At 41.4% G+C, this 12,998-nt stretch overlaps 5 protein-coding genes across 5 annotated transcripts in view; 3 read left to right on the plus strand and 2 right to left on the minus strand.

Annotated features, from left to right (window-relative positions):
• LOC134677116 (chorion class CA protein ERA.5-like) overlaps window positions 1-6,493 on the minus strand; it is a 35,729-nt gene extending 29,236 nt beyond the window's left edge. The window contains exons 1-2 of the mRNA XM_063535572.1: window positions 6,355-6,493; window positions 5,477-5,514 (exon numbers count right to left, since the gene is read on the minus strand). Coding sequence (XP_063391642.1) covers window positions 5,477-5,514; window positions 6,355-6,405 — 89 coding nt within the window. The 5' untranslated portion in view covers window positions 6,406-6,493. The remainder of the gene's footprint in view (window positions 1-5,476; window positions 5,515-6,354) is intronic.
• Window positions 1-12,998, minus strand: part of LOC134677097 (dihydrofolate reductase) — a 262,050-nt gene that overhangs the window by 14,734 nt on the left and 234,318 nt on the right. The gene's annotated exons all lie outside the window — the stretch shown is intronic.
• LOC134676748 (chorion class CA protein ERA.5-like) lies at window positions 21-807 on the plus strand. The gene is made up of 2 exons (XM_063535133.1): window positions 21-90; window positions 462-807. Exons 1-2 carry the CDS (start codon window positions 40-42, stop codon window positions 753-755), a joined length of 345 nt encoding a protein of 114 aa, XP_063391203.1. The 5' UTR covers window positions 21-39; the 3' UTR covers window positions 756-807.
• LOC134677109 (chorion class CB protein M5H4-like) lies at window positions 3,939-5,060 on the plus strand. The gene is made up of 2 exons (XM_063535566.1): window positions 3,939-4,033; window positions 4,679-5,060. The coding sequence occupies exons 1-2, from the start codon at window positions 3,986-3,988 to the stop codon at window positions 5,021-5,023; spliced, it is 393 nt and encodes a 130-aa protein (XP_063391636.1). The 5' UTR covers window positions 3,939-3,985; the 3' UTR covers window positions 5,024-5,060.
• On the plus strand, window positions 6,720-7,580 carry LOC134676813 (chorion class B protein L12-like). The gene is made up of 2 exons (XM_063535194.1): window positions 6,720-6,767; window positions 7,130-7,580. Exons 1-2 carry the CDS (start codon window positions 6,720-6,722, stop codon window positions 7,502-7,504), a joined length of 423 nt encoding a protein of 140 aa, XP_063391264.1. The 3' UTR covers window positions 7,505-7,580.

Consider the following 12,998-nt stretch of genomic DNA (forward strand, 5'->3'; position numbering starts at 1 on the left):
AACATAGTTTTTTCGACATTCGAATAAACAACGTCAACCATGTCTCCTTACACCGTGTTGGTCCTCTGCATCCAAATCTGTCTGATTCAGGTAAGTTCAACTACTTTACCATATTTTTCTGTCTTAGAGTTTAAACTAACAATTTCTTGTATCCCAGCCATCCCAGGTGCCTTATTTTCTGGAATTTTTTAAAAAAATCGTGAAACGTGAGACACTTTAACTCGTTATCGTTCCCTGAGTCGACGGAGCCCCGCTACGCGGGGCGCCTATCTCTGGGCAGTTTGCCCTTCGGGCATCTGAAGCAACCTAGCGACCCTATCCTACTTATTTATTGGTTTAATGTAACTATGGTCAAAACATTACACAGGAACATTACGATCTGCCTGATCTTACGATCGGCCGCCGACATATGTACCTACATATTTTATTGCCTTGACTAACAGTTTCTTTTCCATTAACAGTCAGTGATGAGCCAGCGCTGCTGCGGCTCCAGCATCGGCTCCGGGTCCAGCATCGGCTACGGTTCCAGCATCGGCTACGGTTCCAGCATCGGCTCCGGTTCCAGCTCCGGCAACAGCGGCTCGTACGGCGGGCAGGGCTGCGGGGTGGTGAGCGCGGCCGGCACCATCGACGCGTGCGGCAACACCTGCGTCACCGGCGCCGTGCCCGTGCTCGGCGCCGTCTCCTTCGACGGCTGCGCGCCCGCCTGCGGCTCCGTCTCCATCTGCGGACAGTGCGGATGCGGATGCAACTAAATTCACTCAATATTTTGGCGCATTGAAATCCAGTTTGAATGACTGTTCACCGATGTTCCATATTTGTAATTGATACTTTTGATTTACTTACCAAACATTATCTAAGCTCCGATTCTGGATGGTGTTTCTTCAAACAAAAACGTCACTTTTGACACTGACAAATCTAATCCATATCGTTTCTAGATCTATTAATTGACGTATCTTAAAGTTCGAATAGAGCCGGTTGTTTTGAATACTATTGGTGAAGTATGCCGAATCCGGTCCCTAAGTAAAATTTTCTAAGTAGGTGTTCAATTTTGCTATGGAGTGAACTTTATGGCATCATGTAACCATATAAGCACTGTCACTAGTTTGGAACTTTAGCTAGGTATTACTGTGTGGACTGTATGGTTGCACAATTAACATGGAGATTCGTTTATAGGAAATTGAATTTGAAAATTTACCTTTTGGCCATGATCCATATCATTTTAAACTGGATTTCGTTTTAAGTATTTCTGCAAGCCTATTATGGATCGCTTTATCCACGTTTATCCACGTGATAAAACAACTGTCACTTTTTAACTCTGGGGGATAGAAAGAGACGGACACCGTTTTATCACGCTGTCACGTAGACAAATACGACCATCATAGCCGTACTGGAATTAAACTCAATTGGCTTTAAGTGGAAGACTTTTATTATAATAGGTAAGTGTACAATGTATGATTTTGTCCCCCCAGTTAACCGAGTAGCGATTATTGGTAAAATGAATAATAATTTAACCCAAAAACATGATGTACTTTGAGATAATACACAGACCGGTACTATGCATATACGAGTACATACTATACATATACAGCTGAAATACACAATCATTACAACACGCACTCTCATGTACTTCATATCGAAAGGTCGGACAATTCGAGCTCCCTTGGCGCGAGCAATCTCCAATACTGGGCGCCTGGGGCGCCAATTCTGTGGCCCTACTGAATAAATAAATAAATAATAATAAATAAATAAATATTATAGGACATTCTTACACAGATTGACTAAGTCCCACGGTAAGCTCAAGAAGGCTTGTGTAATAATATACAAATACTTAAATACATAGAAAACACCCAAGTAAATTTGTATATAATATACAAATACTTAAATACATAGAAAACACCCATGACTCAGGAACAAATATCTGTATCATCATACAAATAAATGCCCTTACTGGGATTCGAACCCAGGACCATCGGCTTCGCAGGCAGGGTCACTACCCACTAGGCCAGACCGGTCGTCAAATCTGTAGACCTAGTGAAATGAGGGTACAAGTCTCCGGCAGCGAAGGTATAAAGGGTTTAAGGGCCCCCAACTGTATGACCGCGCTCGACGCAACGTCGACGCAACGTCGACGCAACTGCGCAGCGACGTCATTTTCCATAGCGCTGACCAGACGCTGACAGACGCCGACGCTCGAAAGACGCTAGATGTGGGGGGGCCCTAAGTTCCACGTAACATGCTCTTTTAGACCTAAGCTTCGCGAGACTTGTGGGTCCCCTTTTTCACTAGGTCTACAGATTTATACTAGAAGGTTAAGTGAAATCCGACGATAAGAGCGCGCTTTGCGCGCATATATATGGAAGGGAAGTCTGCCGTCCGTCCTAGGGGCCCACAGATTACCAGTTCGCCGGACGATATCAGCCTGTATGTCTGCCCAGAACTGCCCAGAGATAGGCGCCCCGCGTAGCGGGGCTCCGTCGACTCAGGGAACGATAACGAGTTAAAGTGTTTCACGTTTCATGATATGCCTAGGAATTTCACGATATGCCTGATCTTACGATCGGCCGCTGACACATACATGTCGTGTCAAATTTTGCTTTTAACTGACAGGCTGATATCGTCCAGCGAACTGGTGATTAGTGGGCCCTTTAAATAATACCTATGTATAAAATTATATGTATGTAGGTATAGATAATAGGGATCCTCGAGTACCTGATGAAGATTGATGTAGTTAATATAATAAATTAAACGGCTCGTGCATTAAAAAAACTAAACTATATTTATCACAGTAGAATATAAATTAAGCATTGCACCCGCATCCGCACTGTCCAGAAATGGACACGGAGCCGGACGCGGGCACGGTGCCACTGAAGTCAACGGAGCCGAGCACGGGCACGGAGCCGACGACGACGGTCTGGCCGCTCGCGTCGATGTCGCCGGACACGCCCACCTCTCCGGTCCCTACGCCCCCGTACGACGCGCACGGCGGGCTCGGGACGGGCGGCGGTGCGGGCGCGCTTTGACTCGCGCTGTTGAGACCGCCGAGTCCGCCCAAACCGGACCCGTAGGGAAGTTGAGGGAATCCGCAGGACTGGCTTAGTACGGACTGTAAAAAAATAAGCATTTAATTATAGCATTAAAGCATATAATAAGCAAAAAAATTTTTTTGATTTGAACGTTAATAGTGTTAAGAGAACGTTAAGAGTTGTCGAGTATAACTGTCATAAATGTGGCTTAATATGATGCGGTAAAATGAGCAGCAGAATTAAGTTAGGCTGACATTTAGGTACATATTGTTAACGCAAATTCGTAACCATTAATTTTTACTGTAGGCTACGGCGAATATTATATCATGAAACCTACTCAGAAATTCATACTAAAAGAGCAGTCAAAATGTGATAAAAGTAAACACTGGTTTGGGGACAAAAATACTTACTTAAAAAGAGTTATAAACTTTCCAAAAACCCTTTTTTGGAAGACAAGAAAATTGTTCTCGATGTTCTTAAAAAATATTCAAGCCCTCAGGGGAGTAAAATGAAGAAAAATGTTTTAAGGGAATTAGTAAAATACCTGAATCAAGCAAGTCTGTACGAAGAGAGCAAAAACCACGAGGGGAGACATTTTCGTGAGTTGTTCCTTTCCTGGACAATAATTAGAACTAATTAGATAACAACCTGGCACTACTTATATACTAATCACGGCGATAAGTATTACAAATAGGTCAGTGATGAAAAATATTGGCAAAGCACGTTCGTAATTAAAGCGTTGCCAAAAGAATTCTTATCTTTAGATAACGTTTAATGCCTTAGTTATAGGTAACATTGAAACTTTTTCATCGATAATATTAGTACCTAATAGGCAATGAAATTTCCGTATCATTTTATTTTTATCAATACATACGACATACTTAAAAGTATAAAAGTGCCTCATTAGCCGTTTTGTTATACATTTAATTTATTGTCCGGTATTTGGAACAAAGTCCAATATGGCCTTCAAATTCGTAATTTTCTGCACATCAGCTTTATTAATCCAGGTAATGCATAATAGTTGATTGACATACATTCTTGTGTTATTAATTATTTGCGAATTGGACATTTTAGAATTGAAAACTGCAAGTAGACTTAATTCGATTTCAATAAACTGATTTTACTGTTATACAATAAACAATGGCATATGGGTAGGTAGAGTTATTGATACAGTTAGTCCATCATCTGAAAAAAGACACTATTCATCATAATCATCATCATCTCAGCCATAAGACGTCCACTGCTGAACATAGGCCTCCCCCTTGGACCTCCATTCGTACCGGTTGGAAGCGATCCGCATCCATGCAGCGTCTTCCGGCGGCCTTAACAAGGTCGTCCGTCCATACTATTTTAATCCCGGACTTCATACCCTTAGGGCCACTTGCACCATTCACTAACCTGGGGTTTACCGGTTAAACCTGGAGTTGTCATGGTTACCAGTACAATTCGACACTGGGTTAACTGTTTAACCGGTTAACCCTAGGTTGGTGTGATGGTGCAAGTGGCACTAAGAGGCCTAAGAGGTAGAAGCGTAGATCAGTATAACTATTTCTACATAGACAAAGTCAGAGGAAAGTGCTGATGGTAAATAAAATAATATCTTAAAGCACCCAGACCCAGAGAAATAACAATTAAATCAAATTGAATTACAGACCATTATCGCCCAATTACCTAACGGCGGCTGCCGCTCTATCACAATATCTGACAACGGTGGTCCTCTTGCGATTACCAGCATCGGCCCCATCGCGCCGTCTGGCATCGCCGTCGCCACGAACTTAGGCCTCGCCGGGGACCTGGACCTGTCCGGCGCGCTGCCGTACCTGAGCGCGGTGGCGTTCGAGGGCCAGTTCAACACCAACGGAACCGCGCCGGTGTCGTACGGGTGCGGGGACTGCGTCGCCATCACGCAAGAGGTCGGGAGCCCTAGTGGCGTGACCGCTGGCGTCTCGCCTGGCTTTAGCACTAGTACAATTAACACCTGTGGCAGACGTTCTTAAGACAAAATCCCAGTTTAATTTAGTAATAAATTATTAGTTTATATTTACTATAGTTTTTGTTATCTGTCACGTTAAGTTCACGAAACCCTAAGCTATTTAATCATCTGAAAATATATTACAACATAAGAAACAAAACACAGTTTAGTTAGTCACAAAGTATTTATTTTATTGTTGAAGTGTAATGACCATCATCATCATGATACAACTGTTTAGTTGCATCCGCATCCGCACTGTCCGCAAATAGAAACGGAGCCGCAGGCGGGCGCGCAGCCGCCGAAGGAGACGGAGCCGAGCACGGGCACGGCGCCGGTGACGCAGGTGTTGCCGCACGCGTCGATGTTGCCGGCCACGCCCACCACCCCGCAGCCCTGCCCGCCGTACGAGCCGCTGTTGCTGGAGCTGGAACCGTAGCTGCTGCCGGAGCTGGAAACGTAGCCGATGCTGGACCCGGAGCCGATGCTGGAGCCGCAGCAGCGCTGGCTCATCACTGACTGTTAATGGAAAAGAAACTGTTAGTCAAGGCAATAAAATAATTATGTAGGTATATAAGGTACATATGTCGGCGGCCGATCGTAAGATCAGGCAGATCGTAATGTTCCTGTGTAATGTTTTGACCATAATTACATAAGATCAATAAATAGGTAGGTTGCTTCAGATGCCCGAAGGGCAAACTGCCCAGAAATAGGAGCCCCGCGTAGCGGGGCTCCGTCGACTCAGGGAACGAGTTAGGAATTTTCAAGTTTCACGATATGCCTGATCTTACGATCGGCCGCCGACACATACATGTCGATTCGTAAGAGCTGGTGCGGATATATATGTATATCTACGAGTATGTAAGGTGTGCAGTGTGCAATATCTAAAGAGTATTGTATTGTATTGTATAGGTGCCAGTGGCGGCGCGTCCATAAAAGCCGATTCCCACCGGCTTGCCTGTTTTTGGACATTTGAGCAGAGTTGTAATGGAAATATGTAAGCCAAATTAGCCCCGTCTTGCCTATGGATATGTTTGACGCGCCGCCACTGATAGGTACCTAGAGTTTTATGGGTCTCTCCGATATAATAATTACTGGCGATGAAGGCTGTACAAAATATATAAGTACCAAAGGAGAGGGACTGTACTCTTTATTTCGTTGTTAAGAATAGTACCTATTCATTTCAAATTATGCGCACCGCCATCTTTTACAAACTTATTAAAAAAAACACACAAAGCCTCTTTAAAAAAAAACTTCCAGAAAATAAGGCACCTGGGATAGCTGGGGTACAAGAGTTAAGAGTACAATAGTTAGTTTAAACTCTAAGACAGAAAAATATGGTAAAGTAGTTGAACTTACCTGAATCAGGCAGATTTGGATGCAGAGGACCAACACGGTGTAAGGAGACATGGTTGACGTTGTTTATTCGAAGGTAGAAAAAACTATGTTCGATACTCTTGAAGACCAGCTTTTATAATAAACCAATTAAAACAATGATAAGAAGAACAATAGCATTTCAAAAGACGAAACACGTGGCCGATTTATGTTACAAGTAAACTAGAGTAATCTAAGAACACTTGGACATAATTTGAGAAACGTGCCTATTAAAGTCAATGTATGTTATCTTAAGTTAATTTCGAAAGACTCGCAAGAACTATAAAAAGTCCTACAATTCTTACTGAAAATCATACTTTAGTAAGACACTTACTACAGCAACCATTAAAATGGCATTCAAAGCTATCCTTCTCTGCGCTTCTCTTCTGCTGGTCCAGGTAAATTATTGATTTTTCTTTTTGAGTCCTTGATGCTAAATATATTATTATGTGCTTGTATCTTTGTATACTTATGCTTTTCCATGAGTTTGCAAACATATTTAATCTCTCTTTCGACAACGGCCGTATACTAGCAAATAATTGTCAATTTCTTTGGTTAAATTAAATTTATACTTGGTGTGTTCTTTTGTATCCAGTCGGTGAAATTCTTTAAGTGTATATAAGTATTGTGAAACAATCAACTTTGATTCCCCTGCTACTGACTGATGGCTGGAAAGTAGGGAGCCCCAAAGAGGAAAGAGTTACCAAAGTCTTTAAACATTTACAGCTCTCAGGCCTAAATCAATATTATTGCGTTTCAGACCATCTCTGGCCAGAGTTGCGGCTGCTCACGCGGCAGCTCTAGGGGCTCCATCGGTTACGGCAGCGGCAGCTATGGGGGCTCCAGCAGCTCTGTCAGCGCCAACTCCATCTCCATCCCCAGCAGCGGCGGTGACCTCCCCGTCACCAGCGTCGGCCCCATCTCCCCCTCCGGCATCGCCGTCTCCACCGAGCTCGGCCTGAGCGGAGACTTGGACGTTAACGGGCAACTGCCGTTCCTGAGCGCCGTGCAGTTCTCTGGCAACTACGACACCAGCGGCTCGGCGTGCGTGGACTACAGCTGCGGCACCTGCGGGAACGTGGCCATCACCAGCGTGCAGGGCGGCTCCGGCTCCAGCTGTGGCTGCCGTCGCTAAAGACCTTTAATAACTTCTGGAAACTTTAAGTTAATTTTCGTTAATTGCCTTCTAGTTGTACAAACGACTTAACCGATGGAAAGCTGATCAAATAAACGAAATTATCCAAAATTGTTTAAGTTATTTTTGTTTGTATTACATTATTAAAATTTGTAAACTTCCGGCCTAGCCAAGGTTACAATCGCTTAATCGCTTCTACAACGAAAAGCATTATGTATCTCTACCACTCTTCTATAAAGCATTATGTCTCTCTATCACTCTTCTATATTAGTTTTCATTTTGTCTAAGTTTTCATTTTTAAAAACATACATAATTATTTCCGACTGTATTTAATAACCCCTAAGAGTTGGCTTTGCCAAAATGAACTAATTGTGCCCAATCTATAGTTCGTTTTTTTTAGCATTAGAAAGAACTTGAAAGAAGGTAAGCGATCTTGACCTGTCTTTTAATCAAAAAACGATTTTTAAAAATCAGTAACTATTACTTATGAAAGCAGAAGAATATAAATGATCGTATTAGATTCATAATTGTTGCATATTTGCCGTAACTTATTTTTAAAATGTGTTTTTCAATTAAAAGACACATCAAGATTGTTTACCTTAATTTTAATGCTAAATAAAACGAACTATAGACGGGCCTACTGGTAGCCACCGACGGGTTCGAAAGTATACCAGAGTTTTTGCAATAAGATTAAATACCCATTATTACGGTTCCAAACGAATGTCTGTAGTAATATGGTTTGTTTCTTTAGAACTAGTATTTTTAAAACGACATGCAGTTCCCCTTGCGTCATGCTCATTTATTAGGGTTCCGTACCCAAAGGGTAAAACGGGACCCTATTACTAAGACTTCGCTGTCCGTCCGTCCGTCCGTCTGTCTGTCACCAGGCAGTATCTCACGAACCGTGATAGCTAGACAGTTGAAATTTTCACAGATGATGTATATCTGTTGCCGCTATAACAACAAATACTAAAAACAGAATAAAATAAAGATTTAAGTGGGGCTCCCATACAGCACACGTGATTTTTGACCAAAGTTAAGCAACGTCGGGCGTGGTCAGTACTTGGATGGGTGACCGTTTTCTTTTTGCATTTTTTTCCGTTTTTTTTTTGCTTTATGGTACGGAACCCTTCGTGCGCGAGTCCGACTTGCACTTGCCCGGTTTTTCTTATAATATAAACGAATATCATTATTTTATTTCTCACCTAAATCAAATAGTTTGGTCAACATCAAAACCAAAGCCAAAGCAAAGCCAAAGTCTTTGGCTTTAGTCATACTCGTAACAGCTATACGTACACAGGGTGACAAGGTGACAGGGTCAAATTGGTAATACAAAACACTTGATTGTGGCTCAGTTAATGCCAAATACTATACCTATACCTACTATATTAACCCCGTTGTTAAAATTAGCTGTACTCGTATTTAATAATCGTTAATTTTCTAATAAAATAATTATAGTTAGACCAAGAAAAGGTTGCAGCGATTTTGATAGACCACGCAGTGCAAGTGTTACTTTAAACGTCAAACTTCAATGAAATTATGACGTATAAATAACACTGGCACTGCGTGGGTTATCAAAATCGCTGCAGACTTTTCTTGGTCTAACTCTAAAAAAAACCCGTAAAAAGAGACGATGGCAGTTGGACGATCCGAAAGAATGCCGAGATAGAACATCTGATATCCGAGCCGAACATAATAGGTGAGACCAAAGCGCATCGTCTCCGCTGGCTTGGCCATCTCGAAAGGATGGGTGAAGATCGGGCAGCCAAAAAGGCCTACTTGGGTCGACCAAATGGACGCCGTCCTGTTGGTCGTCCTAAATACCGTTGGGCAGATAGAGTGGAGGCAGATCTCCGTGAGCTCGGAGTCGGCGAAAGCTGGCGGGATACCGCTCTGGACCGATCAAAGTGGCGTGCTCTTGTGTTGGAGGCCAAGACTCATTTTGGGTCATCGCGCCAACCAAGTAAGTAAGTAGTAAGTAAGTAACTCTAGAGTCCCGAAGTGAGGTAACTCGACGTTAAATACCTAACTGTCATACTTGTCATTCTTATATTCTTTCGCAAGTGACAATTACTAAATCAAAACACGTTTAGTTTACAAATAATGTGGCAGCTGATTGATAACCAAAGAGAAAAGTGTTCATTTTAAATCTTTTTTGTTAATCATTATGTCAGGATAACCATCTGCTAAAATCTATCTAAAGTAAGTAGGTATAGTTGGTCAAGCAGATCTTGTCAGTAGAAAAAGGCGGCAAATTTGAAGGGAAGGGAAGGGATATCGTCTCTTAGAAAATTTGAATTTCGCGCCTGTTTCTACTGACAAGATTTGCTTGACCATCTATATTTCAGTTTTTTGACCGACTTCCAAATCTCAAAAGGTAGAGGTTATCATTTATCAATTAGGTTGTATTTTTTTTTATGTTTGTTACTCCATATCTCCGTCATTACTGGTCTACTGGACCAATTTTGATTGTATGTATGTGCATACAGGTTGGTCTCGTTTTTGTCAAAACCCAGTTCTGATAATGGGATCCATGAGGAATCGAGGGAACTCCTCAAATCTTAAAGGCATACATATATGGATTGTTGTGTTTTTATTAACAAATCAAGCATATACATTAAAAAAAGTGACATTTGTTGAAGTGGAACTGCTGATGATGATCAGAATGGAACCCAGCAAACATTTTAAGTATTTTTTCCTAGGCTCGAAGAAGATTTTTCCAATTTAAGTGAAAATGACGTCCTAAGTCACCAATTATTTTACGTATTGTACACTTTTACTTCCAAGTCAAAATATAGGGATAATAAAACGTAAATTTCACTTCATAAATACACCATGAAGTCAGGGACTTAGGGGTTGAAAATAAGGCAAAATATTAGGTAAAATTAACCTTAAACCCTGACCAATAGGTCAAATCTACTAATAAGGTATTTTAGGTGTATTTGCGACGTAATTATTACTTATACGGGGACTATGAAGTCACGGACTTAATGGTTGAAAATAAGTCCTATTACTAGGTAAAATTAACTTCGTACCCTGACCAATAGGTCAAATATACTAATAAGGCCTTTTAGGTGTATATGCGACGTAATTATTTCTTATACGGAGACCATGAAGTCAGGGACTTTATGGTTGAAAATCTGTCGAAATATTAGGTAATATTAACTTCGAACCCTGACCAATAGGTCAAATGTACTAATAAGGCATTTTAGGTGTATATGCGACGTAATTATTTCTTATACGGGGACCATGAAGTCAGGGACTTAATGGTTGAAAATAAGTCGAAATATTAGGTAAAATTAACTGCAAAGTCTGACCAATAGGTCAAATGTACTAATAAGACATTTTAGGTGTATTTGCGACGTAATTATTTCTTATACGGAGACCTTTAGGTCGTTGATTTTATGTCGATTTAGCTACTAATTTTAGGTAAATGTTACTTAAAATAGATACCAAATTGCGACCATATAGTTAAAATCACTTGTAAAGTACTATCAATACCATAAGGTTGTGCCGCCATTTTCTTTCATTATAACGAGATGCTAAATATGAAATTGCATAACTTAAGTTGTTATATCTTGAATGGTGCCATCGCACGGTACTTCATTGTGCTAATATTCAAAATAAAACAATATTTTTGATCAAGTCAATACACTCACACACACAAATATTCAATTACAACACTCAATTACAAGCAAATATATGCATTTTGATTTTATAAAATGTGGAAAAGTTAAATATTTCAAAAGCCCATCGATAGTTTTGTATGTAAACCTAACATACTGCACGAAAAAATTTTCTGTGCACTAGATTTCATCGTTCTTCATCAGCGTAATCGGCCTAAATTATTTTACATGACTTAGTGGCCGCCATTATCATTGCACAACTTAAAGTTGTTTTCTTGTTAGACATTTTGTTTCTGAGTGAAAAGAATATATAAGCGTAAAATGTTTGTGTCTCTTTTTCTCTTCATCGCGTCTCATCTAAATATTGCCTCGCAGAGTAATTATATGGATAAAAATATGTCGCCATCACGTCTAAAGGTGGTAAAGAATATCAAATTAGTACATTTTCACTACGCGGCACGTCGTGGCGACGTCGAATCCACATCGGAAACATGACCTAGTGTTGACCTAATGGTTGTAATCACTAATTTACCGTCAATAAATACGTCGCCGGCACGTGCGTTTTTTCCCCATTTATGTCGCCGGCACGTGCCCACGACGTCGATTCGACGTGCCTCATTTTGGTCTCCTAAATTGTGCGACCTAAAATAGGTGCCTTTTTCGGAATATCGACCAAAAATGTTTGCTGGGAAGTCTTCAACGACGCATAGTCACAGAATAAATAATAGTACTAGGTACAGAAGACTCACTCTCTAACAAAACGCGTCTGTGACGATCAGCACAGATATGGCCGCTAGGTGGCGACAGCGCCACGGGCGGCTTATGGCAAACCCCAAAATTGGGGCTGAACGGATGCACTTTTAGCTACCTGTAGCAAAGCGACGAAATCGTGGAGTGAGACACGCCTGGCATAGTTCACGTTTGGCGATTTGTCCTCTTCGTTATGTTTGCTAAGCGAGTTAAATTTTTAAGCCACATTTTTGTCAAGCTCGAGTTTTGATGATGGGATCCATGAGGAATCGAGGGAACTAACTCCTCAAATCTTAAAGGCATGCGTATAGAGATATTTGTATTTTCATCAGAAAATCAACCACTTTCATTAAAAACTGTCGCATTTGATGAAGTGGAACTGCTACTGATGATCAGAACGGAACTTTTCAACGACACATGGTATAAGTTTGGCGATTTTGATTTCGACTTGGACTAGGACTGGGGCCGGCACCCGGACCCGGATTCAGATTCGGGCCCGGACTCGGACCCGGGCTTGGACTCGACCTGGACTTGGATCAGGACCTAGACCTGGACCTCGACCTGGACCTGGTTGTGGACTTGGTTCTGGACCCGGAACCGGACCTTAACACGGTTCGGTTGAGAAGTAGATTTTTTTCTATGAAAGATTATCTAGACACGCGGCAGCGTGTCAAGCCAAGTTCAAGCAAAGGAACTGGCTAGCCAGCGCCGAGTGTAATATTACACGAACCACTTGGTGCCACTTTTGACCCTTCTATAACTCAAAACATCTTTAACGTAAACACATAAAACTACGTGTGTTTAATTATATCCATAAGGACATCTAGAAGCCCAAATTTCATGAAGCTAGCTCAAACGGTTATGAAGATATGAAGGTCAAAAAGTCGTAAATTTTAAGACTGACCGACTGACTGACTTATAGTACCTAAACCTAACCTACTTCCAGATTACCTAGAAGGATGAAATTTGGAAAAAATCTAAAAATAAAAAAAAGTTAAATAATAGGGGGGGTCCCCATACAAAAAAAAACATTTTTTATTGGGACTGACATATAAGTATGTACCTAAACCTAACCTACTTCCAGGTGACCTAGAAGGATGAAATTTGGAATCCAGCTC

Source organism: Cydia fagiglandana, chromosome 25, assembly GCF_963556715.1.
Source record: "Cydia fagiglandana chromosome 25, ilCydFagi1.1, whole genome shotgun sequence".
NCBI lineage: Eukaryota > Metazoa > Arthropoda > Insecta > Lepidoptera > Tortricidae > Cydia > Cydia fagiglandana.

What these genes read in the sequence shown, in the direction of transcription:
- LOC134676748 (XM_063535133.1), top strand. Translation starts at nt 40, where the DNA reads ATGTCTCCTTACACCGTGTTGGTCCTCTGCATCCAAATCTGTCTGATT. An exon ending in TCCAAATCTGTCTGATTCAG is followed by an intron (nt 91 to 461) that starts GTAAGTTCAACT and finishes TTCCATTAACAG; the next exon opens with TCAGTGATGAGCCAGCGCTG.
- LOC134677109 (XM_063535566.1), top strand. Translation starts at nt 3,986, where the DNA reads ATGGCCTTCAAATTCGTAATTTTCTGCACATCAGCTTTATTAATCCAG. An exon ending in CATCAGCTTTATTAATCCAG is followed by an intron (nt 4,034 to 4,678) that starts GTAATGCATAAT and finishes ATTGAATTACAG; the next exon opens with ACCATTATCGCCCAATTACC.
- LOC134676813 (XM_063535194.1), top strand. Translation starts at nt 6,720, where the DNA reads ATGGCATTCAAAGCTATCCTTCTCTGCGCTTCTCTTCTGCTGGTCCAG. An exon ending in CTTCTCTTCTGCTGGTCCAG is followed by an intron (nt 6,768 to 7,129) that starts GTAAATTATTGA and finishes ATTGCGTTTCAG; the next exon opens with ACCATCTCTGGCCAGAGTTG.